Here is a 27,146-nt window from a genome sequence, read left to right as displayed (position 1 = left end):
TGCAACCTGAAAAAATCTGAATTCAAGAATTATATTTTTGCTCTTTAAGAAAACATATTCACCCATAATGAGTTGAATAAATAAATAAATGGAATACATATACTAGTCCCAAGAACTTTGCTATTATCCTTTAGACATATCTGATACCCAGCTTTGATGCAGAAGTTTTTCAGCTGAATTCCATTTACTTAGAGTTCATCATTCAAAAAATTCTGACAATCGTGAGATCAGTAAAATTCCTGATAATGATGACAATAACAATGGACCAATTCTCTGAACGCTTCAGAGTAAAAATGTCATGTAAACATGAACTTACTTTCCTACTGATTGCCATTTTGCCACTTAAATGGGACCTAACAATACACTTTTTTTAAAAATTAGTATAGTTGATTTACAATGTTGTGCTAATTTCTGCTGTACAGCAAATTGATTCAGTTATACATATATATACATTCTTTTTCATATTCTTTTCCATTATGGTTTATCTCCAGATATTGAATATAGTTCCCTGTGCTATATAGTAGGACCTTGTTGTTTATCCATTCTATATGTAATAGTTTGCATCTGCTAACCCCAAACTCCCAATCCATCCCTCCCCCATTCCCTCCCCCTTGGCAACCACAAGTCTGTTCTCTGTGTCCTAACAATAACTTTGGTTCACAGCATAGGACTTAAATGGAAAGATTATCTGCTTTGCAAAAACAAAGGTTGTAAGTCATTTTCAAGATATAGCCTTTATTTCTTATTTTACCTAAAAATGGTAAGTTCGTCTTACACACACCATCCTACCAAAGTGTGTATATCTGCTTCTTAACAGATGGTATTTCATTAAAAATGTTGATATTAACAGAATCTCAGACTGGTGACAACATTCAGTTCAAACTCTTACATCAAGCAGGGACTCCCTCAGTAACATTCCTGACTATTGATACAATTTTGTTTCCCTAAAGGAAAACTGAGAACCTTAGGAAGCACTGGGGGAACAGAGACTGGTGTGTGTAACGTCCATCGCACAAGTGCACAGAAATGGTTTTTGATGGTTATAACGATGGGAAGTTATTCAGTACAAACTGCCTCCACCTTGAAGCAAATATCTATAATGAAGTCAGCCAACCTCCTTAAATAAAATCACAGCCTTAACCTCTAGAGCAGGCAGAAGGGAGAATTCAAGGTGGGGTTCAAGACTAAACCATGATTTGGGGCTAAAGGTCTAGTAATCACCTCCCACCTTTCTTAACCTTCATTAACAACCAATCTTAGAGGAGTTTGGTTTTATTTAAGGGAGAGAGGAGATTCCCCTCCACCACAAAGACACTGCATCGCTTTGAGAAAGAAATGCCACAGCTTCTGTTGTGGACCATTTCTTCCAACGTTTAACAACCTCAACTCAAGGAAGGGATGTTTTCCTTACATCTATCTGCATGTCAGACTCCAATCGGACCCCATTTCCTCTTACTTTGTCTTCCAAGAAGACTTCAGGAACTGTCTTCAGTGTAAATAATTCTTTTTACATTTGTAGATCATGACTACATCTCCAGATTAAATGTTTCAGTAATTCTTTTGAACAGCTTCATAGATGTTTTGTGTTAAAGCTTTCAAACATTACAATTCTCCATCTATCTTTGATGCTTTTTGAAACCAAGAAGGATATAAATAACTAAATAAAACAGTAGCATTTAAGAAATGATTCCTAATTTTTCACAAACTGTGAAGTCATGGGCTCCAAACTAGAATCTAAGGTCTTGTTAGGCTGTGCTGTGACAGGCATCTGCCTATAAACTCAATGGAGTATCATTATCATGTGGCAACGAGTGATGCTGTGATTTTTATGACTTCACCTAGATTTAAATAAATAATTGCGACCACTGTTACAAAAGTCAAGACCCAACAGCAACCTTTGACTTATTAATTAAATGCAACAATGATAAAATGAATTTGAAAGAAAATTTTAAGATATGGGGTTAGAAATAGAAAATAGATTGGGTACTAGTTCTATGAATTCTTTCCCCACATTCTTATGAAAGTAAAGAGTTGACTTACCAAACAGGCTAGTAAAACTACAACCGTGAAAAATGCTTTCTGTTGTTCTAGTAGCACTTTGAAAGCCATCGCTCTCATTAAATGTATTTCTGGTTGAAGAGCTCTAAAAGATAAGAAGATACGTTTAACATTAATAACATGAGTGACTGCATTCTGTATTTATTATACAATGTTACCATTTATTATATACACTAGTAAAACATAATATTATTTAGTATGTTAGTAAAACATAACACTATTTATGTTTTAAAAGGAATCACCTTTTAAAAGGATACCATAGACAAATACTATGTAATTCTTTACAAATTTAGGTTATGAGAATTGAAGCTTTGTCTACCTACAAAGTATATACAAAACTCCTGCTGGCTCTGAGTTCCCAGGCTACACATGCCTTTATTTTCTTTCTATCCAAGTCTCTACAGTGTCCAGTCGACTTCACCCAGCAGAGAATTACGTTCAAACTGTGACTTATAGAAACCTTCCATTTATACGGGTTTAGTCATACTGGATGATAACAAAGATAAAATAACAATTAACACACGCTAAGCACGCCATGCCAGGTACTATTTTTAGCAGAACTCATTTCATCTTCACAACTACTCTAGAAGGTGGATACTGTCATTATCCCCGTTTTAGAGCTGGGGAGACTGAGGCTCAGAGAGGCCTGAGTCACTTGCTCAAGGTCACATCGCCAGTGAGAGGCAGAGCTGGATGCAAACCCAGGTGGGTGGCTCCAATGTCCCCGTGTCACATACACCTGAAAACAACCTGCTCCGTTTAATAAAAACTGTGTGCTTGGGTATTGGGCCTTCAGCTCCACTAAGAAGCAGAAATAGCTAACATCTGGCATTTGTGAGCTCTTCCCCAAACCAGTGCAGTGCAAATCATCTACTAGCAGAAAAATGAGCATTTATTTAAAACCATCTAAAAATCATTTACAAGTGATGAATTGGAGGCACTATCCTGACATTTCAAGAAAAGGTAAACTAAGCCTCTATATCTTTACCAGGAATGATCGAAAATGTAGAAACGAATCTGTCTTGTTTTGTTTTACAGATTCACTCAATGTCAAGAGAAGAGATTTATTTGAAAATTTTTAAAAAGTGAAGACTCACCTGGTCGCTCCATCGATCAGGCAGAGAAAAAATGGTTCAGTTTCTCTTTAACAGAAACCCAGAGCAGAGAACCTGACTAACTGGAAAGAAACCAGAGCAGAGAACAACCAGAAGCAAAGAGCTCAAGAAAAACAGCAACAATAACAACAAAGGAAGCGGGCAGAGCAGGCTGCTGTCCTAACCGTGGACCAAGCAGCCAGCCAGGGGCGCGCCCCACCCCCGCCTGGGGACCAACCCAGGTGGTCATCCCAGCTGCCCCAGCAGGTCCAACCACCAGGGCAATGAAAAATCATTTTTAAGCTTAGTTGAATGAAAGACCCATTTTGAGTGAATTCACACGGCTTTTTTTTTTTTTTTTTTTTTTTTTTTTTTTTGCTTTTCCAGCTTCTTGGTCATAGCTTTTTTTCCCCTTGCATATCTCAAAATCATCCAGCAATTACCCAACCATGCAACCTGCTGCTGTGTAGACACAGGATTGGGGTCAGAAGATAAAATCACATTCCCTGAAAGGTATGCTTTAGGCTATCTCTTTCCCAGCAGGGTCTTCAATTTTTTTTAATGTGTTAATTTTTGCAAAGTAAAAAACATAAAATCTACGTGGAAGTAAACTAATATGGAAAAGAGGGTATAAATACCAAAGCATTTACATAAAACATGAGCAATAAAGAGATCGATAGAGTCTGTCCGTAATCGGTCGGCAATCGAGCATCTAGTTTACACAGAAAACTCTCCTGGGATACGGTGCTGATTACTGTGTAAAGCACACGAACGCTGCAGCATCTTCTTGTAAAGGCACATCAAGCTGGAAGTCATGGCACTATGATTCTGACTTTGTAAGATACACCCATTTTGTGTACAAAAATAAATATGCCAACATATTATCAATGGTTTAGGTTTATACTGTGGCGATCCAGGTGAATTTTTTACCCTCTTTACCCTAAAAAAATCTTTGTAGTGTAAATATTTTATTCATAATGAAAAAAATATATGTATAGTGCTCTTGGGGCAAAAAAAGGTACGTAATATGATCCTTTTTGAAAGTTTATAACCTAAAAAAAAGGATGAGATAAAAACCACATATACACTACCAAAAAAAAGGAGAAAATTTGAACACAGTGTACTATGATTTTTGCATCACAAAGATTTTGGTTTATTTTTTGATGATAGGGTAGAAAAAAATTAACGGAACTACAGCCAATGTGCTGATTTGTCTTATCTTCCCAACACACATGCTAAATTGAGTAGTTTGAATGGGAAATACAAAAGGAGCATTGCTACACCTAAATTTCCAGGGGTACAGGTGGGTTTGTCCCTGCAAATTATCTTCTGAACTCCTCGGCCTGGCACCTATGCCCTGTATAATCTCACCCGCCGGCCTGCCAGTCTCATCACGGGTCACTGCTCTCACTGCCCGCCCAGCTCAGCCATGCCCCGATACCCACAGTTCTTCTGGACACCCGTGATCCTGCCCTCTTGGTCTGGACAGCCTTTCGCTTTTTGGGTCCCTCTGAGAACCAGCTCAACTATCACTCTGCTGAATGCGGTCCACAGCCAAGCAGCTTGAGTGAAGTGAGGTCCTCCCTGAGGTTCCACAGCCCTTTCCACGTCCATGGACAAGACCCATCATGCCGCAGGTCAGTTTCACTCCCAGACTGAATGTTCCTTTAAAGCATTCAATCCTAGGATCACACCTAGAATTCTCTGTGTTCCCAGCGTCGAGCGCAAAGGTGCTCAGCGAACGTTTCCTGAATTAACTAAGTGAATGAAGAAGCACAAAACAATGAAAAATACACTGTGGAAAACACCTGAGATTTGTTTGCACGTAACAGATCTAATTCTTCTGGGGTGAACAGGATAAACATTCTGTTTCAGATTTATATAAAATCTTATTGCCTTCTCAAGGCATTCAGTGCCTTAGATTAGGACACAGGATTAAATGATATAGTGATGTATTTTAAAAAATCCTAATTGGCTTAAAAAGCGCAAGCAGTTCTTCACAGAAGATTTCTTACACTGGGAGCTGGGGATTGAACTGTGCCACTGAAATACGCCACTTCTGTTTTCCGTGGCTTCTTGTTTAACCTGGCTTTTTATACCAAGAGGCTGAGATGTAATTTAGACTTGGGTGGGTGATCCTGAGAGCCATCAGGCGCTATAAAGGCCAAGTTCAAATAGTCTTCTGCAGGTAAAGCCACCATAACTGAAAACAGCCTGGGCGTTATTGAGAATGGTCACGGGAAAAGGGCAACCGGAACACCTGGGTTTTCAGTCCCATTTCTTAGCAAAGTCCCTCTGAGACCACACATCTATAGAGACAGAAACACACCCCTTTCCATGGGGTGTGCGGAGGGTCCGCTGCAATAATGCAGGTAAGATGCGCAGCCCGGGGCCTGGGACACAGTAAAAGCTCACGGCTGCTAATGTTGCCGTGGCTCTGCTGCTCTTGGGAGCACCACTTACCAGCTGTGGACCTCACCCAAGTCTGTCTCCTTCTCTCTGAACTGGGCGTCGTGACAGTACCGCCTCCTGGACGGCTGTGAGGAATAGTGAGCTTAACAGCTGGAAGATGTCACCGTTCCTGGCCCAGAAGAAGTGCTCGATACTCGTTAGCGATGGTGGCCGCCACTGTTAGTGATATCATCCTCGAGGAGCAAATGGTCCAGTGTGTGTGACAGCCCCTGAAGGCTGCAACCTTCTGGACAAATGTGGGACATGATGCAGACAGTCGCAATCGAGGGGCAGGCAGCGTTTCAGACCTCTGGACTGAGGCTGCAGAAAGCGTTCGAAGACTGAGAACAGGGTCAGTGTGAACTTAGCGTTCACGGTATCAAGTACTGTGTCGGTGCTTCAGAAGAAGTGCAGCTTCTTTCCTTACTACCTACCCTCTAAAGTAGATCTTTATCCCCACACAATGGGGAGAATGCTGAGGGCCGAAGGACACATGTACTAGAAACAGTGGAAACCAAAGCAAATTCACGCTTGGTGACCCTGAGGCAGGGCCCTGGTGCTTTGCCAGCTTGGCTAAGGGCTGTACCCACCGCGCTGAGCGTCCAAGTCCCTTCCACTTAGCACAGTAGGACTACATCCACCTGGTCAACACGAACAAAGCTATGTAACCACGTAACACGTTGAACGAACGCCAACTCTGATTAAGCAGTTATTAGGTGCCTGAAAGGAGGTGGTGCCATCTGGGGTAGGATGCTGCAAAGGTGTGCTTTGCAGGGGCTCCCAGCTAAGCAGGGCTGCGGAGACTTTTCATACCCCTTGGCCACACACTACTTAGAAATAAACAATTTAGCTGGTGCAGTGTTATAAGCGTGACCTTGAATTTCCTGGAAACAAATGAAATACCTTATGAAATGCTTTGGCATTCATAAAAAGAAGGAAAAGTTAATGAAATAACAAGCATTTAAGTAATAATATTTAAAATAAAAATAAGGCCATAAAAAGGTATTTACTGAAATTGCTTTTAACTTCTGGGTCTGGCCAAGGTAAAGAAATGCATTTATAGACAGAATTCCGTGTTCTGTTTATCTGGGGGAGGACTTGTCAAGCACAAGATATACACATTATGAGATTATGTATAATGGGCCCACGAGGGTTTTCACGGTTTGCCTAAATATCAGGAGAAGATCAAGGATGCTGGTTTACAGGAATCTAGGTGTGTGGCATTCCTGCCTCGCCATCTGCTCTACAGCAAATGCAAGCAGGTGTCAGGAGAACCAGGCAAGCAAAAAAGAAGAGGTAGGAGCCCAAAGCACAGAGCAGGCAAACACTCTGTTAAGCGGCAGAGAAAGTGGCTGCTTATCAAGTTAACCTGCTCATTTGAATGAATGGTAACTAACAGGGAGGCGTCCTAATTGGCCAGCCTCTAGACAGGGTAAATCCAACAGACGCTAAAACGAAGTGCAGCCCCCTTCCCTTCCTCGTCCAGATCCTGAAGACCTGGGCTGGTGCGTCACCAGGCAAAGCTCAGGGTTTCCGGGAGCAGCTGGGGAGGGGCAGCCCCCTGGATCTGAACCGCAGTGGCTGCTTCAACCTGCAGGTCCCTCCACTGCCGCCCCCTCTTTTGCCTTGGGGCTCTCCTATACACTGTGCCTCATCTACCATGCCTTCCCTGAATCTGTCAAGCCGGGATCTCCCTAAATCTGGCACGGGCACCCTCCTTGGTGCTTCCATAGCACCCTGGATATCTCTCTGTCTCACAGGATGATTATCTGGTTCCTTCTCTCTCTTTGTAGCTCTTGTATTGCATCTTGCCAGGATGCATTGTTTCCCTCTGTCAGTACAGCACTTAATTTTAAAAATAAGTTTTCAATATTAAAAATGGAGCATTTTCCTGAAAAATTAGAAAGCCTGGCATCCACGAGTCCCACATTAAGGCAACATGAGCTACAGCTGAGCATCTGTTGTCCCATCCATAGAAGAACATAGGCGTCTGGTGCTCCAGTCCCTACTCCTCCCTATTGTCACAGGGGGCAACCTTCCCTCATTCATCATCAACCAAGCCATCTGAGTTTACCATCAGTTAGGGTCTGAGGACTTCATGACAAGAACTGCGATTTCCCTTTAGAGCTGTTAACTCACCCAAAATATGTGCCCAACAGATGCTGAATAAATGAAGAAATTCATTAGCTAGGGATAATATTTTTACTCTTAGGGCTGCTGTAAGGGATAAAATAATATAGGGGAAAAATCTGTGCAACCACAGCTTAAGCTTGAACTATAAGTGATGGTGGTAGCACACAATTCAGGTGAGGACCCCATTTCTGAATATAGGGCTATAATATCGACAAAGATCACCAAGGAGGAAGATCTGGTATGTATCTTTCTAATTTTAACAATTCAGTAACCTTTTTGAGAATAGTCTTTATTTGTGATCTTATAAATGACCAAAATATATGAATCTGAAATAATTCAAATAATCTGGATAATTCATTTCAGAATAAGTTGTTTAATTTTCTTTTTTTTTTCCCCCCATCCCTTCAAAGCCATTTGATTTATTATCCAGCACACAGGGCATGCAACATGTAAACATTTTCATCTAGCAAAACTGTATTAACATTAGGTCATGAAGCTACAACCAACTCATACATTTTTCCAATATGCAATAAGCTGAAATATTTTTAAAGAAATCAACATTAAAGTACACTGGCAGGCTTACAATTTATAAAATCAGCACTGAAGTGACGCCAATGCCACACATACAGCCTTTTACATTTAATGGTGGAACAGAATCATAAATGGCTGAGAATAACGTCAGTCCCATATGTGAAGAGAATAAAAAAGTAATTAGAAATTTAGGGTACTGCTATTTCCAAACGGGGCAATAACCCCTAGCCTCTAGCTGTTCTTTATCTTCGTCTTCAATTTCACTATATCCTGAAAATTGTTCTTCCTACACGGTAGGGTTGGCAGCCCTTTTTGTAGCCCAGGAAGCTCACGAAGGTATGTGGTAATAAAAATATACATATTGTTGTTGGCTGGGAAATGAGAATGATTTCCCTTTTCAAGTCAAGAAATATTTTCTACTAAAAACTCTACAAGCTTTAAAATGTTCTGTTGCCAAATACAATATCTTCAATTCCTCCAAAGTTCAAAAACATTAGGGGCCAGTCACCGTCAGGCTCCTATAATTTTTTTCAACAGAACTTAACCTAGGATACGGTTTTTTGAGACTAATTCTTTTCATTTCTCTGAGCTGTAGATGCTATCATTTTTGCTTTAGGAAAATCAGTCATAGTGTTCTCAGAATGTTCAATCAACAAGCGTATTGTAACTAATGTACTCTTCCCCCCAATTCACAAATGTTTCTCAATCCTAAAATACAAATAGGACAATTGTAGCATCAAGGTCTGAGGGAACCCCAAACATTGACACAATCTATTCTAGAGAATTGTGCATAATAATGTCTACAACACAGCTGTTTAAATTTTTATTTTAGAAGCCTGGATAGATTCCAAAGTCCTTCTTTGTAACATGTGTAGTGTTCTCCATTATAAGAGGCCTCCATTCTTCTAGAATTTCCTCAGATTAGAGCCATCCGAGCAGACAGAGGGGAAGAGTTGGCTGAATAACATCTAATCTTGAGGTAGACAAGCTCCTTTGTCTTATATAATTGCTGAGGTTGGTTGTTCTCTTTTTAAAAACCCAGGTCTTAAAACGTCAATTTAAAAGGTACCTATTCTGTGATGTGTGGACTAGACGATAACCCAATACTGTTTAAACATCTTACTTTTAAATGTAAACATTTGAGACAGATAAAATACGATGAATGAACTCACTGCTCAGCCAGTAAATCATGAAAGGAAATTGCGTTCCTACTGCTTGACTGTTCTTTTTCTTCAGCCAGAAGGTCATTTTAGAAAGGCTATGAACATTTAAGAATCAGCTGCCATGAGACAAACGCCTTGGACTGTTTAACTGTTCCCGGCTCTCTTATCACATAAGCAGCTGTCTCTTTATTTGGGGTGTACATTTATTCGAGGTGGGTATTCTTATTCAACCTGTCGTCAACAGACAGAGCATGCTGGCCTTTTCCAGATTTTTAAATGCTTGACTTTAAATATTGATTCATCAGATTTAAGAGGACTTGGCTTTCTTCATTAAAGATGTCTTCAGTTTTTTGTGCTGTGTTATATTTTGAATCGTTGAACTGGTTGCAGAGGATTGGGTTAAGTTTGGGTTCAGAGATTTAAATAGGTGAAAAAGGAGAAGAATATTCTCCTCATGTTAGCAGAATTCCTCACTTAGGTTTCAAATGTCCCCAACATACCCTGGATTCATATATTAGAGCTACAACTAGTGAATTAAATTAACATATTAAGCACAGCATGTGATTATTATATGTATGTACAAACACATTATATATAAATTAAATTTGATGACCATCTAAAGTAAAAAAAAATTTTCTTTCTGTTCTTTTAAAAAGCCTCTTAAACGTTACTTAAATTTAGCAGTGTTCCTTATTCAAGTCTTCTGGATAGGAAAGGCACTTTACATTGCAATTTCAAGTGCACAAAAAGTCTTCCTATGTCCTTACCTTTCAAACTCAAAATCCAGCCTGGACTCAGAGCCTAAAAATACCCCCATCAAAGAAACAAAAAACTTCCATGAATGTCCCAGAAAATGCTAACACAACATCCTAGAGCTAGCACTTAGTATGCAAAAACATTCCAAAGTTAATAAAGCCATGTGGCCTCAGTAACAAAGTAGATGTCATGAGACACTTCCCTGGGTTAAAAAGGAACAAACATAGAGCTCATGATAATGCACTATGTATTCATGTCAAGGCAGTATTTTCAAAATGAAATTGCATTTCTATGTTTTGTATTATTCTCAGAACTTGGTAAATATTATGCGAAGAAAAACTCTTTTTAAGTACCGACATCTCTGTGAATAACTGTCAAAAACTGTCTTCCAGGGAAGGACTCTATTCTCACCCCCTCTAGTTACATATGTTTAAATTAGATAATAAGCAGTGCTTTAAATAAACATGTTTTTAAACTACACCTAAGGTGAAGCTGTACAACAGAAAACATATAGAGTAAATCCTGAACGAATGCAGTATAATCTTCCCTTTTGCATACAAGTATCTGGTCATGAAATAACAACATATTAAAATAAATCCTTCTGTTTACAGAAGTCATGTTTAACAATAACTGTTTCTTCTTTATATAAAGAAATCGTCTTCTAGTAAAGGAAAACTGTCATTGGAGTAAAAACCACCCATTCATAAGTAGTTTGTTAAACTGTTTCAATTAAAGAAATATCGAACAATGCTTATGTTTTTTTTTTGTTTGCAAATTGAGTCCTTTCATTAAAAGGCAAAAAAAAAAAAAAAGTGACCTGGATTTCTTACAATGGTAACTGCAGGTTTGACGCATAGTTCGCTACCATCAAAACAGATCGCTGTATTTGGATGCTTCCAAACGTCATCCTCAAGACTGTATGAGCTAAATTTCTGTTCCATGAAATGGCATGAGACCCTTGACCAGGGCTGTGAGAGCGGCCCTTCCCATCACTGTGTCTACGGGCTGCTGGCACATCCTCCGAGTGCCCTCCCTTCTCCCCAGTTCCCGCCGGGCCGGCCGGCCTGCAGACCGCTTCCCGCCAGGACGGGCTGGAGCGCCTCCGTCCAGGCCCCGGGAGAGCCTCGCGCACACACTTACACACTCAGGAACCTTCGCCTACATGCAGTCTTTCTATTTACAAGATCCCTGCACAGCGGGGCTCAGCGCGGTCACTCCCGTCGCCCACGGGGGCCGGGGGGTGCTCACACCCTCCGCTTCCTCCAGCTGCAGCATCTCGGTGGCCTTGCTGTCAGCCCTCCCGAGAGTCGCCTCCGCCGGCCCTGTCCTCCCGCCCCCTACTCTGCACGCGAGCAGCCCAGGCCGGCGCCCCCTCCCTCCACCCGCAGCTGCCTCCTCTCCGCGCGCGTGCCGCGCGGATCCGCCGCGCGGCGCGGCGCCACGGCCCCGGGGGCGGCGGGGAACCTACCTTCCCGGGTGCCTAGAGGCTGCTCCGCAGGTCCCGGCGACGATCTGACGCTCCAGTACGTGCTGAGCCGGGCTGAGCGCGCGGCACTCGGTGCGGAGCTGGGCCGGGGTCCCCTCCACGGGCGCACACCCGGCACGTCCAGGCGCCGCGGGTCCGCGCTGCCCCGTAGCCCAGCAACGGCCGCCGCCTCCCGGCCCCGCCCACCGGGAGCCCCGCCCACGCGGGAGCCCCCGCCCACATCGGAACCACCGCCCACCACCCACCCTCTGGGCTCCGGGCTGCGTCCCCGCAGACCCCCGGGTGCCCCAGGCCGCGGTCCAGCCGCTGGTGGCCCCCGGGCTGCGGGAGCTGCTGATTGCATCCCGCAGGCGGACCTGGGCAGGCAGGAGGGGGCCCACCAGGACCACGGAGAGCGGGGCTGTGTCGGGGACCTGCCTGCGGCTAGGGGGCGCCTTCGCGTCCACCTGGACCTGTTTCCAGGCCTTTGTGCCTCTGCGCTGCCGGTGACCTTCTACCCCGCGCCCGCCTCTGCGCCAGGAAAGGCCCAGGAAACGGTGTGACACGTGTGCGCGGTGGGTCCGAATCACCAGGACCCGGCCCACCAGCCGCCTCGTCATTTGCAGATGCTTTTCTCGGCGGGCCCTCCCCATTTCGCTCGCCAGACATTGGCCTCCAGAGGTCGGGATGCTTCCACCGCCTCGGCGCGGGCACAGCCCAGTCCGGCCCAGGCCCCCGGGGATCGTGGGCGGCGCAGGTCCGGGCTTTGTGCCTCCACACGCGGCTCGAGGACGGTGTCGAAACTTCTCCACTTTGCGCGCTTACGAAGCGAGGCTAACGGTGCCCGCTCTACAGATTTAGTGGAAGGAGTAAAAGAACCATGTACAGAACAAATAGGTTTTCGGCACTACAATGCTGTAGAAATGTAAGCAATTGTTCATCCGTCCAGTGAGAACGTGGACAAACTTCCCCCCAACCCAAGAGACTGCGCACGCACCGCGTTGGTGCAGGGGCGCCCACCACTTCCTGTGTTGGTTTTGATTTCCCCGGCACACCTGCACGTCTCTTTGAATGGAACCAAATCCCATGTTTCCTTTCTATACCGCAAGGCCCATAGTAGCGGTCAATAAATGTCTGTTGAGAGAATGAATAAGTTGTCACAGTTGGTCACCAATCCGCCCGTCTCATGACCCCGCACTGAGAACGCCGAATGCGCTACTAGGTACTTGTACAAAAATACATTAAAAATATCCTTCCAAGTGTCAGCCTCAAGGCTGTCATGGCCGGAATAGAAACCGCAATCACGACTTATTTTTAACCATTTACAAATGATACGCACTGTCTTACCTGAATGTCAAGGCGAGTGGGCCTGTCCCCAGCCTACCTGTCAGCTGTGATCTGGGACCACATCACACCCCGAGGTTCCCTAACAAGCTCGCCCTTAGCTGGAAGCTACCTGTCTGTCTAACTAGACCTCACCTTCCCGAGGGCACAGCTTATTTTCTTCGTAGCCCAGAGCCCGGCACACAGGGCATCCTGCGGCCGCCGTGGTTAAGCTGACTTACTGCTGCTTCTCTGTGAGGTCTCACACACTCACCCCCTCCTCCTCGTTTCCTCTTCATCCCAGCACCCGGTCCACGGCCTGTGCCATACAGGCCCTCCACGCCTCTCCCCTGAATGCCCCGCCCTCAAACCTCCCTCCCGGCTGCTCTGCTCCACCCGTCCTGCTTCCCCTGCCTTTCATCGTAGTCCCTGTCCAACGAAAAGATTTACAAAGATTCCTCACTGTGAAGAATGGCTTCTGGTCAGGGATTTCCATGTTTGGGCTCCACCCACATCTTCAGCTCTGTCTTTCCTGCCTCTAGACGGGACACTTTAAGTTCTGGCCGAACTGGTCTGCGGGCCTTGCCTCCGGTGTGCCCTGAACGTGCCCTTCCTTGGCTCCCCAAGCTTCCTCTTGATGCTCCGTCCCCCGAGGTGGTAAGGAACCAGCTCAGAAGCCACAGCTCCCAGGAGTCACGGCGAGGTCTGAGGCCTTTTTGCCGCAATGGCAGCACCCGCCTGTCCTGACTTCCTGTGACTTAGCTTTCTTCCTCAAGGACTTAAAAGGAGTCCTGCTTTCGAGAAGCAGCATATTTTGCTCAAACTTGCATCTGTGATAGTATCAAACATTCACACGAATGTTCAATAAGTGTTTTCTGGGAGGAATTTAATCTGCCAGCCCAGGAACTACTTTGTTTTTTCTCTGGCCTCCCTTCCTTGTTAGAGACAGTGGCACATTTAGTTCACTCATTCTTGCATCATGTCATCTGTATGTGACTGCTCTTCCCCGTGAGCCCCCTGCTAGCTCTCTGCAGACAGATCCTATTAACGTACACACCCTTTGGCATCGCATATTCTGGCCTTGGAGGCCAATTGGCCGTGGGCTAGTTGCATGCCCTTGGAAAAATTACTTGACCTTCCCAATTTTCTGTATCTCCCACTGTTGAAGTAAGTTGTTTCATTGGTCGTTGTTAAATAAGATACGGTATTTAAAGAGCTTGGCCCAATGCCTGGCACATAGTAAGTGCTCATTAAATGGCAGCCATTGTTGGCAGGGCTGTACCTTTTGTCAGGCACACAATGCCAAGCATCAAAAATCGGTAACTGAAATGGTATTTGACAGTGGAGAGCCATTGAACCTCTGCACTGTAGCCGTTAAGTGCCTCTTACTCTTTAAAGAAGAGGCCGCTTAAGTTAACAAATGCTCCCCACTTACCTCACTTTGAGTGTAAGTGACCTGGGGACAGTGTCTGAAGGAAGGAGGACCCAGTGGTAGCACAAAAAGAATCATATGACTCCTAGGATCTTTCACAATGAAACCAATGCTTAGAATTAGGGCTGCAAGCATTCTCTCCCTTTAGAGCACTGACTATCATTATTGAAATTTTAGTGAAAAGGCTAAATTCTTTTTTTTTTGGCCGCTGTGGCTTGAGGGACCTCAGTTCCCCGACCAGGGATTGAGCCCAGGCCCATGGCAGTGACAGCCCGAAGTCTTAACCACTGGACCGCCAGCGAATTCTCTGAAAAAGCCAAATTCTTATGAAGATCTCGGCAGAGGTGTTGTTTTTAAGACTGTTACGGGTTGGTTTTCTGAAGCTAGTTTTAGCAATATCTAAGCTGATACGCAGTGTATTTGTTTAGAATATATTCCTAAAAAAGTTGAACCAATGAAGTAACAAACTTCTTGAGAAAATAATTTCAGGGATAAGCTAGCTCACTGGAAGCAAAGTTAATGGAAAATTGTTTGACTTTCTAGTAATTTCCATGTAGAGCACTATTTCATGGGAAAAAGGAATAGAATGCAAGCTACATGAGAATACTGAATTCTGTCCCTTTGTTCACAGTGCCTGGCACGTGGTAGGTACTCATTAAAAATTTGTTGAATGAATGAATAAATGGGGGCCACAATCTCGAAGAGTTGTAAAGTTTGCCAAATATAGTTAAGAAAATGAGGGGGAAAATAACCAAGACCCAGCTATTTAAGTAATTCCCAGCACCCACTGCTGCCAATCAGACTATCAGTGTAGGGCTGGGGCCTGATGGGGAGCAACTTGCCCAAGGTCACACACCAAGTTACTAACAAAGCGGGATCCAAAATCCAGGCCTCCTGAACCCTAATATAATCATCCCTGTACCACGAATGCTTAAATTAATACACATGGAAAGTCCAAGGAGGGTATTTATTTAGTTGATATAATGTCAAACTCATGACATTTATAGAGCAAAGGTGCTATAAGTTGCAGCACTTGCACTGACCCTGGTGAGTTTATGACACTGCGTTGGCCAGACTCTTCTCATGTGTTTATTGAGAGGAGAAACGAGCCACTGACTCTCCTCCTCTGCTTCCCGATAAATACAGGGGACCTCTCCGCACGTGCAGAATTAAGGAACAGGCTCGCAGGGCAGCAGCCAATGAGGCTAGGCCATAGGGCTGTCTAAGTGCTGGGGACCATTAACAGGATGCGGAAAGCTGTACTTCCCGGAACTCTTCTCACAAAGGGAGTGGGTTGTGTTGGAAGAAATGGTTTCATAAAGTCACTCAACACCCCCATCTCACCTCCCTCCACCTTCTCACCAAAGATCTGAGTTAAGTCACAATGGATGATGCTGAAGTACTTCTCAATCGAAGGATGTGAGACTTGGTCACTTCAGAGTGGTGATTTCAGCAAGTGGGTGGATCTGCGGGGCAGCTTGGAGCACAGCTGAATGGCTTGTGACAGTTGAGGAGAAATTAAGCATGGCCACCAGGGAGCCTCCTCCTGCCCCCCCCTTTCATAGCCCGTTCCTCTAAATGGTGCTGACATTTTAAAGAATCACTCTTTAAAGGCACACCAGTTTCTGAATGTTTCCAGGGTGCCTTGGACCAGCCCTGCCATCACAGGGAGTCTGACCAACCAGACCAATGGTGGACGCTTGAGTGTGGTCCAGTCCTGAAGCAGAGGAAGAATGAATTACGTCCTGAGGTCCTTTCTGGTTGAAGATTCTAGGCCAACTGATGGAAAACCCTATCAAAAAATTCTAATAGCGCTCATAAAATATACCAAAAGAAGGAAAGAAAAACAGAGCACGTTTTTGCCCCCAAATTTTGGCTGTAATGTTTGCTAACAGTAAAGTTCAGCTGTATGTAATTCTTATAATAGAAGGAATTAACTGCCCAGCCCTAGAACAAAAGAACCCGAACTGAAATCAGATAGACTCTAGTGGTGCCACTTAATCAGCCCTGTGACCTTGCACTTGTTATTTAATCCCTCTGAGCCTCACTTTTCTCATCTGTATAATTGGAATGACAAACTTAATTGCTGGAAATTTAAATGAGATGGTGTCCTGAAAAATATTGTCAGAGTGCCTAGCACACAAGTACTCAATAAATATTACTGAATTAATAACTAGTACATTAATAAATATTAGTGAATGTTACAATGTTACTAAGTAATAATCTGTAAAGCTTTATATGAAACCTTTATGAGGGTGATAAGACATGAGAGATATTTGGCCTTGAGAGCAGTGTGTATGTGTAAAATTTATAGTCAATAAATAAATTTATTCACAAGAAATATATTCCTTTTTTTTCAAGAAAAAACCCAGAAGGAGCTAGTGAAAACATGTTCAAGGATTCTTAACATAATCAAATGTAATAGGGAATATATATCATGTACCAGCCCATATGGAATATGTAAACTGAAATCTCACAAAATCCCACTGGGAATCTCCCTGGAGGAATAACAACCTTTAATTAACTATTAAACTTTTCATGCACACCACTGACATCTTCTAAGAAAGTATCAAATCCTTGGAAACACAAAAAGATGTGCATATAATGTCAAAAGATGTGCATAATATATATATGTGCACACACGTATATATATACACATACACACACAGACACACAAATATATATAATTTCACATTGCATTGATATATTAAATTTTTGTGAAAATTATTTTAAATGTCATGGTAAACTATGTGTAGCAGTAATTGTGTTCAGACTGCTTAGAAATACGGAAGCAAAAGCAACTGTTGGGAAGTCAGCGGACTAATCCAGTTGACGGACACATCTATCATAGAAACAAAAACTGCATAGCAGAAGGAAGTAGTTATCTTGATCTTTCAAACTAACCCTGTTCTCCAGGCAGCAGTGCATTTGTTTTAGCAGGTGTTGGAAAATATCCATGGTGAACTGGGAAGGACACAGGACCAGGACTTGGAAAACAGGCCATGTAACTTAGTTAAAAAAGTCAAGTGACTTTTCTGCAATCTCAGTTTCCTCATCTGTAAGATGGCTATAAAAATTCCACCCCACTTATTTCAGGAGGATGATCTGATCCACTCCCTCATTTCCCATATGAGAACACTGGGGAGTGAAGCAAATCCCTTAAGGTCACATAGCTAATCAGTGACAGAATCAGGACTAGAAATAAGTCTTTTGAAGTCTTGGACTTTCTGCAGTAACAAAGCTGCCATTGAAGCAACAGATAGGAAAGTGATTAAAAAATGTAATATAAGGGTTTCGTTCAGTGGAAATCTTATGGAGTATCCCCTCTTAAATCACAGTCAAGATCATCAGGCGGCAATTAATTCAGAGACAGCTTTTGAGACTGTACCTGTACATTCAGCAATAGGCATCCTTCTTTTAAAATCAAATACAATCTGTTTCATTTCTCAACCAAGACACAAGAAGTAAACAATTAACTGAATTAATTCAGACACTGAACTGAATTTTCAATGACTTGACTTGCCCAAGCTAGTTTTCTACAAAACCTAAATTAATCAGATAATTGCTAATTCTCCCTTTTGTTTTGTGTTGAAGGAAGTCTGTTTGTTAGAATGAACCTAGTAGCAGAATAAATAGTCATTAAAAAATTTTTTGAAGTCCCAAACATGAACTAAATGACCGAGTTCTTAAGCACACTATTTCTTTGGGCATCTTCTCCAGTCATTATTTTAAAAGTTTAATTTTCTTTATCCTAATGTGAACATTACTACTGCTTTTGTGATTTAAAGAGGACTTTTTCAGCAAACAAATGAAAAAAATCAACCTAAGCTGATAATTCAGGATTTTGTGAACATGCTTTGTCACATTGTCAGTAAAACAAAAATTTAAATGCCTCTCTTGGCATGACTAAATACAACAGTTAAATCTTTCAAATTCTTACTGACACATCTTAAAAATATAGTCAGTTTGGTATGGTTTTAAATAATCTCCACTTAACAGCTATCAGTTTTAAAATTAAGCAAACAATGCTAATTATCCTCCTTAGAATATCAGGAGGAAAGTTTAGAAAGTAATTTAATTAATTGGCTCTGAAAAATTAATTACACGTGAAATGAGACTCATTAGGCCCTTCCTGTCTCATCAGAATTTCAGACTAAAGAATAACCCATCTCTCTCATCACTTACTTTCTCTCTGGTTCGGCTAGCACTAAAATAGACTATCGTGATGATAAATATTTAACCCCCCCCAAATTAAGACCAGAATATTAAAATGAACTAATGTGAACATGGCGCTCTTACATTTCCACTGGATTTTCTTGCATCTCGATGTAAAGACTTCACTCTGTGTGTGTGTGCATGCGCACATGCATGTGATCACTGAACTGACAAAACAAGCTAACTTTCAAATTCAGCACAGCAATATATTTTGGTTTTGCCATGTTGGGTGTAAACTAAAGTGAAAATGTGGCTAAAAACTGTATGTAACATCATAACTGTTGATTACTCAGTTTTCATAAAGAGTTGGCAAATTTTAACTCACAACAGCTGTCACTACATTTAGAGTACATTTTAATTTAGGAATATTAACTTTGTGAATGTTTCTGTACATGAGGCCTGTGCTATTGCCAAAGGTTCCAGAAAACCACTAGAGGATTTTTTTTTTTTTTAAACCAAACTTAGCACAACTTAAACCTCCCTGTTTGAAAATTCTTCAGTTTTACCCAGGAAAGGCTTTAATCATACTTGAATGCCTCTCCAGTGATTCCTTTGAGGATACACACTGCATAAGGAAATGTATTTGATAGGTTGGAGTCTTGGAGGTGAGAGAATAAATAAACAGTATTGCCAGAGATGCACTGTACTCTTTTCTATGAGAAAACAAGGAAAACATTGGCATCCAGTAGAGTTCCTCCGCCCGTTTACTAAGTAAAGCAACCTGTAAATACTTAGAGCAATTACAGCCTACAGACCTCGGGCTCTGCAGCGGCGGGTGATTGCTAAAGTTAGCTCTCTCCCTTTCTGTCCTGTTGGAACAACTCATTTCCAAGTAAAATGTGCGCGACAGATTGCAAACCCTTTGTACAAACTACTGAAACGGCACCGAGTATCGTGTTTCCTCTCATCCATACACATAGTATTCAAGCACAGAAATGCTCGCGCTCTCTGGACCAGAACCACCTTTTCTGAGAACTCGCAGGAAAAGCGAACTGAAAGCCACAACGAAACATGAACGCTGCGCCTTCAGCGTGCTGAACTCTTTGCAGTACTCACCCTTTTCGGCAGCTGAGTTTCTCCTTGGCAGCGCTTCTGTGCCAAAAGCTCTACCTTCCCCAAAATGTATGTCAGCGCAAGCCCAGACGAATCTTCCAATCCAGGAGAAGAAAAAGAGCCCTGCAGATCAAAGGCAGACGAGCAGCGAGATGAAATGCCCGTAATCTGATCGGTGATCAGTTGCAGCACATCAAAGGCAGGCCAAGTTTGCGTGTGTGCGCGCAGGGTTCCTGGAACGCTCCTTTCAGCAGGTAGTCGCCCTCCCGCCTCCCCGTCCTCGGATTCTTTTGTTTGGCCCGGATCACGTTGCTTTCCTCCTTTTTTCTTGCACCCAGTTGGCCCGGCGGTGCCCCCAGCCCGGGCTGAGTGGCGGGACCGCAGCGCTCGGGTCCCCACGCTGCGCCCTGATTGCGCGCTGGAAGCTGTGCCTGGTGCCAGCGGGCCGCGCTGGATCCCTTTCATCTCGCCGAGCCGCGGATCCCATGACATCACCGCGCCGGGCCTGGCAGGAAGGCTGCACCGCCCGCGGGGAGCGCGCCCCGCCCCGGGAAGCAGGGCGGCCCGGCCTCTAATCGCGCTGCACGCCTGCGACTCACGCAGCGCAGCTCTGTCATCTGCTGCCCAGCTGGAAGGCCTGGCGGTACTGCGGGGTGATTCCAGCGGGAAAGGCCCCCTGATCCACCCTGGCTCCAGGGGACAGCATGTAATAATTGCCTCTTCCTTAGAGAAATCACAGTACTTCCCAAAGACCGGGGTCCAGTATCCAGAATGGTTCGGAGAAGCACCAGGACACTGCCAGAGGGAGAGGGTGACTTCTTCAAAGTGTGTTTTTGTTTGCAGTGTGACAAGTCCTTAAGGATTTTAAGTAAACTGTCTTTTCTTTGAAATTTAAATTGTTAGACTTTGCCAATTAAACAGCAGTACTTTAATTAAAGTAATTAACGAGATAACCAAGAGTTACCTAGTGTCTGATCTCTGTCACCCTCTCAATTAAGGCCCTGGGCGGACACTTAATCTTAGTCTTGGTCTTAGTTTGGGATTCAGAAAATTAGATTTTAAAACCACGTGTACTTCTTAGATAGGTGTAATTTATTAGCACTTGTGAAGCATTTAAAATTCACAAAAGAAAAGAATGATGTAGAGCATAGTCTTGCCCCGTGCTTACCCCAAAGCTGTGCTCCTTGCCTTTTAGGGCCGTTTCTGCTAAATCCATAGTTTGAACCCTTTACTCACTAAAAACCATCACATTAGTCTATTTATCCATAATTTAAGATTAAACTTCGTACTTCCCTGGTGGTACAGTGGTTAAGAATCCACCTGCCAATGCAAGGAACACAGGTTCGAGCCCTGGTCCGGGAAGATCCCACATGTCACGAAGCAACTAAGCCCGTGCGCCTCAGCTACTGAGGCTGCGCTCTAGGGCCAGTGAGCCACAACTACTGAACCTGTGTGCCACAACTACTGAAGCCCACGTGCCTAGAAGCCTGTGCTCCACAACAAGAGAAGCCACCGCAATGAGAAGCCCTAGCACCAAGCCCGCACGCACCAACCAATGCAGCCAAACGTGAATTAATTAATTATTTTTAAAAAAGAAAATATGCTTCAAAAAATAAAGAAATTTATTGCACATTATTTAGAATTGTCTTGCTACTCTTCCTTAACAGTAGCAGATTCAATAAAATAAGCTTATTTTATTTTTAGTATTTATCCAAATAGAAAACAGAAAATTCCATCTTCTTTACCATCTAGGTTACAGTGCATTTCTGAATTGCAGACCACTCTTTTACAGCCTGAAGGAAAATTTTCTATTTTCTAATGGCAACTTGCCAACTTTTAGAAGGCCAGTTAAAAATATCTTTGCAAAACTTAGAAGACAACAGAATTTAATTTATATAACTTATATAACTTCCCTTCCTAATTAGTTTCATCTTATTTTTTCCTGATGTGATATTAGAAAATGTAGTTTATGGTGTGTTTATTTCCAGACTTCTATGATTCTCGAACAAATTTTGATAGCAAAATTTTTGGTTTCAACAGTTAATGAGTTCAGTATAACATTTAAATAGTCACTTTAGGGGCTTCCCTGTTGGCGCAGTGGTTAAGAATCCGCCTGCCAATGCAGGGGACACAGGTTCGAGCCCTGGTCCGGGAAGATCCCACATGCCGCGGAGCAACTAAGCTCATGCACCACAACTACTGAGCCTGCGCTCTAGAGCCCGTGAGCCAGAACTATCGAGCCTGCGGGCCACAACTACTGAAGCCTGCGCACCTAGAGCCCGTGCTCCACACAAGAGAAGCCACTGCAATGAGAAGCCCCCGCTCGCCGCAACTAGAGAAAGCCCGCGTGCAGCAACGAAAACCCAACGCAGCCAAAAATAATTTTTAAAAAATTAAAAAAAAAATAGTCATTTTATCCAACATTTCTTGTATAATTTTCCTCCCTCACACATCATTTCTCAAAGATGCTCAGAGGTTGGACAGTATGTGATACAGGTGTGATTTCCCATTACTTCTCCAAAGTACACCAGGAAAACTCCTGTGATACCTGGACTCAACGTAACGTTTCCTGGGCTCCACTGAATGCAAATAAAATATCTCAAAGGACAAAATATTTCCCAATGGAAATAGGAAGTATGCCCATTTCTTCTCTGAGTTAATCCAACCTTGCATCCAGTGTTAAATCCATATTCCATCAAACTGCCCTCAGAAATTAGGTTTCCTGATACACCGACATATGAACTCATAACACCTACATGTTCTGTAAGGCTCTATGGATAAGCAAGTAAACCCTAATGTCTTGATAGAGCTCAACACCAACAGAAATAGGTGAGGGGCTGAATTAGGATTCTTACAGTTCCACTGGAACCTGGCAGGGGGCATTTGAAAGCAGGGACTTCAATGAAAACCACTCAAATGATCCTCGCTTTACACAAATCTCATCAGGGAAGATCTGTAGTTCAAAATATGTCTAGTAATGCGATATCATCTCCAGTGGGGGAGTGTATTCACCAAGTGGCTGAAAATTATTTTGAGTTGTTTGTCTTGTGGCCAAGACCCCCCACGTGTAAGATGAAGGGGAGCGAGGTTCGGGCCCCGTGTCACCAGGAGCAGAGCGTGGCTGAAGGCCGCCTGGAATGAGGCCTCCCGACCCGGCTCATTAGGGCTGAGCCCCAGGCCGCGGAGCCCCCTGCATTGTGGAGGCGTGCCTGCACCGCTGTTGCTTCGGCAGGACTCCAGGAAGGCGAGCCGCTGCACAGCTTTCCTTTCCCCTCCAAGAAGCTCAGATTAGAGCAATTAAATCTGATGCTGTCACCACAGGCTACATAATGATCGGTTTTAACAACACCAAGTGGCAGTATTTTATTGCTGATTCCTAGTGCCACGTCGTGTGTAAATGGCATATTTCGCTCTCTTCCCCAAGTCCTGTCTCTGCCACCTGGCTGTGCCGTGGGGCTGGGCGGCTGTCTGATCCACAGCGAGGGGCCCAGGCTGCCTTTCGGTGCACTTAACACTGAGGAGACTTCACTTGTTCATGTCAAAGAATGGAGGGGGCTTCCTGAGGTTCTTGAGGAAGGTGTCTTATGTCCCCCAATTGCCACTGAGTGCTTTTTTCTTTCCCACACCTGAGACATGCCTCCTTTGTTTCGCTACCTTGACAGGCAAATCACATAAATTCCACAATTGTGAGATCTAGGCTCAGGGAATACATATTATTTTTTTCCCATCACTTTTCAGAGTTCTTGGAGTTCCCTAGAAGTCTTCTCTAATGCCATCTTTTCCAAACTTTCTGTTCAGAGGCTATATCCTGGATGATATCTGATAAGCACTGCTTTATATACATCAGTGGGGAGGAATCATTTTAGAACTTGTTTCATTTACACACTTTGTGTGTGTCTGTGTGTGAAGTAGCTCAATGTCAAGGAAGGAGCACGGGCACTGGAGTCAGAAAGGCCTGAGTTTCAATCTCTCTCATCATCTCTTACTGGGTAACAGCTTGGAGAATTGGGGTAAACTGGCTCAATCGCATCGAGCTTCATTTTCCTAAACTATAGTTTAGGAAAGGGGAAGGGGACAACATCTACCCTGTTAGTGCCGTTGAGACAATGACCTTATGTGAGAGTATCCTGCTCCTGGGTATTTGTCCGACGAAATGAAATCACTGTCTTGAAGAGACACCTTCACCCCCATGTTCACTGCAGCATTGTTCACAACAGCCAAGACCCAGAAGCAACCTAAGTGCCCACCCACAGATAAATGGATAAAGAAGGTGAATGGTTGCTTGTGCCAGGCTGTGTTGGCTTGAATTCCAGTATTTCCACATGAAATTCCGAGTGTGAATAAGTCACTTTAAACTTCAGATTCCTTATCTCTAAAATTTGGGACAATAAGTGTACCTACTCCCTAAGGTTTTTGTCAACCTTAGAATAGTACTGGCATATAGTAAGTATGGAACACATCTTAACGCCCAGCTATTTAAAGTATTGCTAAAAGAAAGTCATTTCTGGGGCTTCCTTGGTGGTGCAGTGGTTGACAATCTGCCTGCCAATGCAGGGGACACGGGTTCGAGCCCTGGTCTGGGAAGATCCCACATGCCGCGGAGCAACTGGGCCCGTGAGCCACAACTACTGAGCCTGCACGTCTGGAGCCTGTGCTCCGCAACAAGAGAGGCCGCGATAGTGAGAGGCCCGCGCACCGCGATGAAGAGTGGCCCCCGCTTGCCGCAACTAGAGAAAGCCCTCGCACAGAAACGAAGATCCAACACAGCCAAAAATAAATAATAAATAAATAATAAATAAATTTAAAAAAAAGAAAGTCATTTCTGACTGTATCAGGTGAGAAAAAATTCTCTTTGGAAGAGAAAAGCACCCTGTATTCTGCCTTTTCTAAGCATTTCTCATGGTGAAGTCAAAAGATATTTTGCATTTTGTCAAGCAACATGTTTTACAGCATTTGAAAGTGGACAACTTTGATTTTTTTTTAAACTGCTACTGTGATATTTTATATTATATTTAGTATTATATTTACTATTACATTATACCATCAAAAAGTCCAAAGAGTATTATGACAATTTTCAGAGGGGATACTTCATTCACGTTCGAGGTTAAGGATTCACCACTCCTTAGATAAATGTATAAGATTATAAATAAGATTCTCTCAAAATAAGAAATGAAGTGTATACTGTATGCATAAACTTCAACGATTTAAAAGGACTTTCATATACAGGCACAGCTAGACAGCGAGTGAGTCCTCTACTACTGGAGGGGCAGAGTGCCCCCAGAGAAGGATGTCTGGTCCTTCACCAGCTAAGGGTATGGTGGAGGGCAGGAGTCACCGTGGAGACAGGGAGGAATGACGGGAAGACAACAGGAGTGGCCTGTGTGTGCCGGGGCTGGGGGCAGCATTTTGTGAGCCTGCCACCCTGGTGTGGTGCAGGCTGTCTAGAGACAGGGCACAGGCCTTGAGATGCTAGGAAGGCCCAGAGCTTCTTGTGCTGCTAAGACTAAGGGTATGGTCTGGAGGGGCTGCACATGACATGATGAGTAGCAAAGACCTCAGCCCCTGAAAGATGTAGCAAGTCCAACCGGTCAAAAGTCAGAAGTGAAGGGCCCTGGGGCCCAGTGCACCTGGGACGCTGCCAGGAGACAGTCTATGATCAGAGGCAGGAAAGTGTCCAGCTCTCCTCAAATGCCTTGATGATCTGACAGCTCATTTGGGGTCTCCAAGAGGTTTGGAACATAATGGAACACTCAGTTTTCATGTGCATTCTGCAGAGCTTTAACAATAGTTCCTGGTTAACCATTTCCCTTCAACCTGGTCCTCTGCTAGGTTCATCATCAACTCCCCCAGTGCATAGGCCAGGAGACCAAGGGTCTGAAAAGATATATCAACCTTCCAAGGTCACATGGCTAAAATCAATCTCAGGAGTGTATGACTCCAAACCTGTGTTGTTTTACACTATTGCACTATTTTTTCTGTTAATTAAATATCTTTCTAAAACACTGTTTTAGTTTTCACAAGTAGGGAGCCCTGCCAACATAAGTGTTAATAGCCTCTGTAAATTACCCTTGGCTTCTTGCACTACAGAAATCCCCCGTAGGAGGCGTGTGGGTCCTCCTATTAAAAATGTTAAATTTCAAGGACTGGGTTTTTTTTTTCTGATTACAAAAACAGTATATATTTATTATAGAAAATTGGATAAGTACAGAAAAACAAAGTAAAAAACATTATCCATATCACCCATAATCCTAATTCATTCTTCTTTATAAAAAATTATATGGATTCAAAAGATTAAAGCAAGGAGCTTGGGACTTCCCTGGTGGCGCAGTGGTTGAGAATCCGCCTGCCAATGCAGGGGACACGGGTTCGAGCCCTGGTCTGGGAAGATTCCCACATGCTGCAGAGCAACTAAACCCGTGCGCCACAACTACTGAGCCTGTGCTCTAGAGCCCGCGAGCCACAACTACTGAGCGTGCATGCTGCAACTACTGAGGCCCACACGCCTAGAGCCCGTGCTCCGCAACAAGAGAAGCCACCGCAATGAGAAGCCCGCGCACCGCAACGAAGAGTGGCCCCTGCTCGCCGCAACTAGAGAAAGCCCGCACGCAGCAAAGATCCAACACAGCCAAAATAAATAAATAAATTTTTTTTTTAATTTAAAAAGCAAGAAGCTTTTCATTACTGGCAAATCCTGAATGGAGAAGGCAGCTAGCAAGCTGGTTTCTGACAAGGGTGTTCTTCCACTCATGTTTGTTTAACCTTCTGGTCGGTATCTTAAGTGCTACTTCAGTGTGATATTTAATACAGGAAATGCGTTGCTGCTGCTTTATCTCATAATCACATCTACATGCAAAGCTTTAGGAAACAAGTATCTCTGAAAATCACTCCCTTTATTGGCAACCTCTCTGACACTGTGGGAGAGACTGCAAAATAAGACACTGTCCTCAAATGAGGTTGCTAAGAAAAAGGTCTCTTGTGTTGGAATTCGAATAGAAATTGCACGATTTCCTCTCTAAAGGTCTAGCATGAAAAGAGAAATGTGACTCAGATCAGAACATCGGTACAGGAATCTGTAATAAAAATTCAAAGTACACTGAAATGTGTACAGTGAAAAGGAACTCCCTTCCTTCCTTCCTTCCATTCTAATCCCATTACACAGGCCAACTCTGCCAGCCCTGTGATGGGAGCCCTTCCAAACGTGCGTCTTTGCAGGTGCACACACTGCACACACACCACACCAACCATACCACGCACACACAGCGTGCACGCACCACACCATGCCTGCACCACACACACTGCACACACACCCGCCACACCATGCACACACACCACACCGTGCACACACACCATGCCTGCACCACACACACTGCACACACACCCGCCACACCATGCACACACACCGTGCACACACACCATGCCTGCACCACACACACTGCACACACACCCGCCACACCATACACACACACCACACC

The 27,146-nt window shown here is 43.7% G+C and overlaps 1 protein-coding gene across 7 annotated transcripts in view; it reads right to left on the bottom strand.

Annotated features, from left to right (window-relative positions):
* Nucleotides 1-26,896, bottom strand: part of TNFRSF19 (TNF receptor superfamily member 19) — a 97,273-nt gene extending 70,377 nt beyond the window's left edge. For 2 of the 7 annotated variants that reach the window (XM_082365799.1, XM_082365800.1), the window contains exons 1-2: nucleotides 11,655-11,838; nucleotides 2,041-2,143 (exon numbers count right to left, since the gene is read on the bottom strand). In XM_082365799.1, the coding sequence (XP_082221925.1) occupies nucleotides 2,041-2,118 (78 nt within the window). In that variant the 5' untranslated portion in view covers nucleotides 2,119-2,143; nucleotides 11,655-11,838. The other 5 variants (XM_082365801.1, XM_082365803.1, XM_082365802.1 and 2 more) reach the window with 5 other exon arrangements.
* Between the last annotated feature and the right edge of the window lie 250 nt (nucleotides 26,897-27,146).

This window comes from Balaenoptera borealis (assembly GCF_965194805.1).
Source record: "Balaenoptera borealis genome assembly, chromosome: 18".
Taxonomy (NCBI): domain Eukaryota; kingdom Metazoa; phylum Chordata; class Mammalia; order Artiodactyla; family Balaenopteridae; genus Balaenoptera; species Balaenoptera borealis.
The sequence above is the reverse complement of the archived record's forward strand: the minus strand, read 5'-3'. Positions and strand labels throughout refer to the sequence as shown.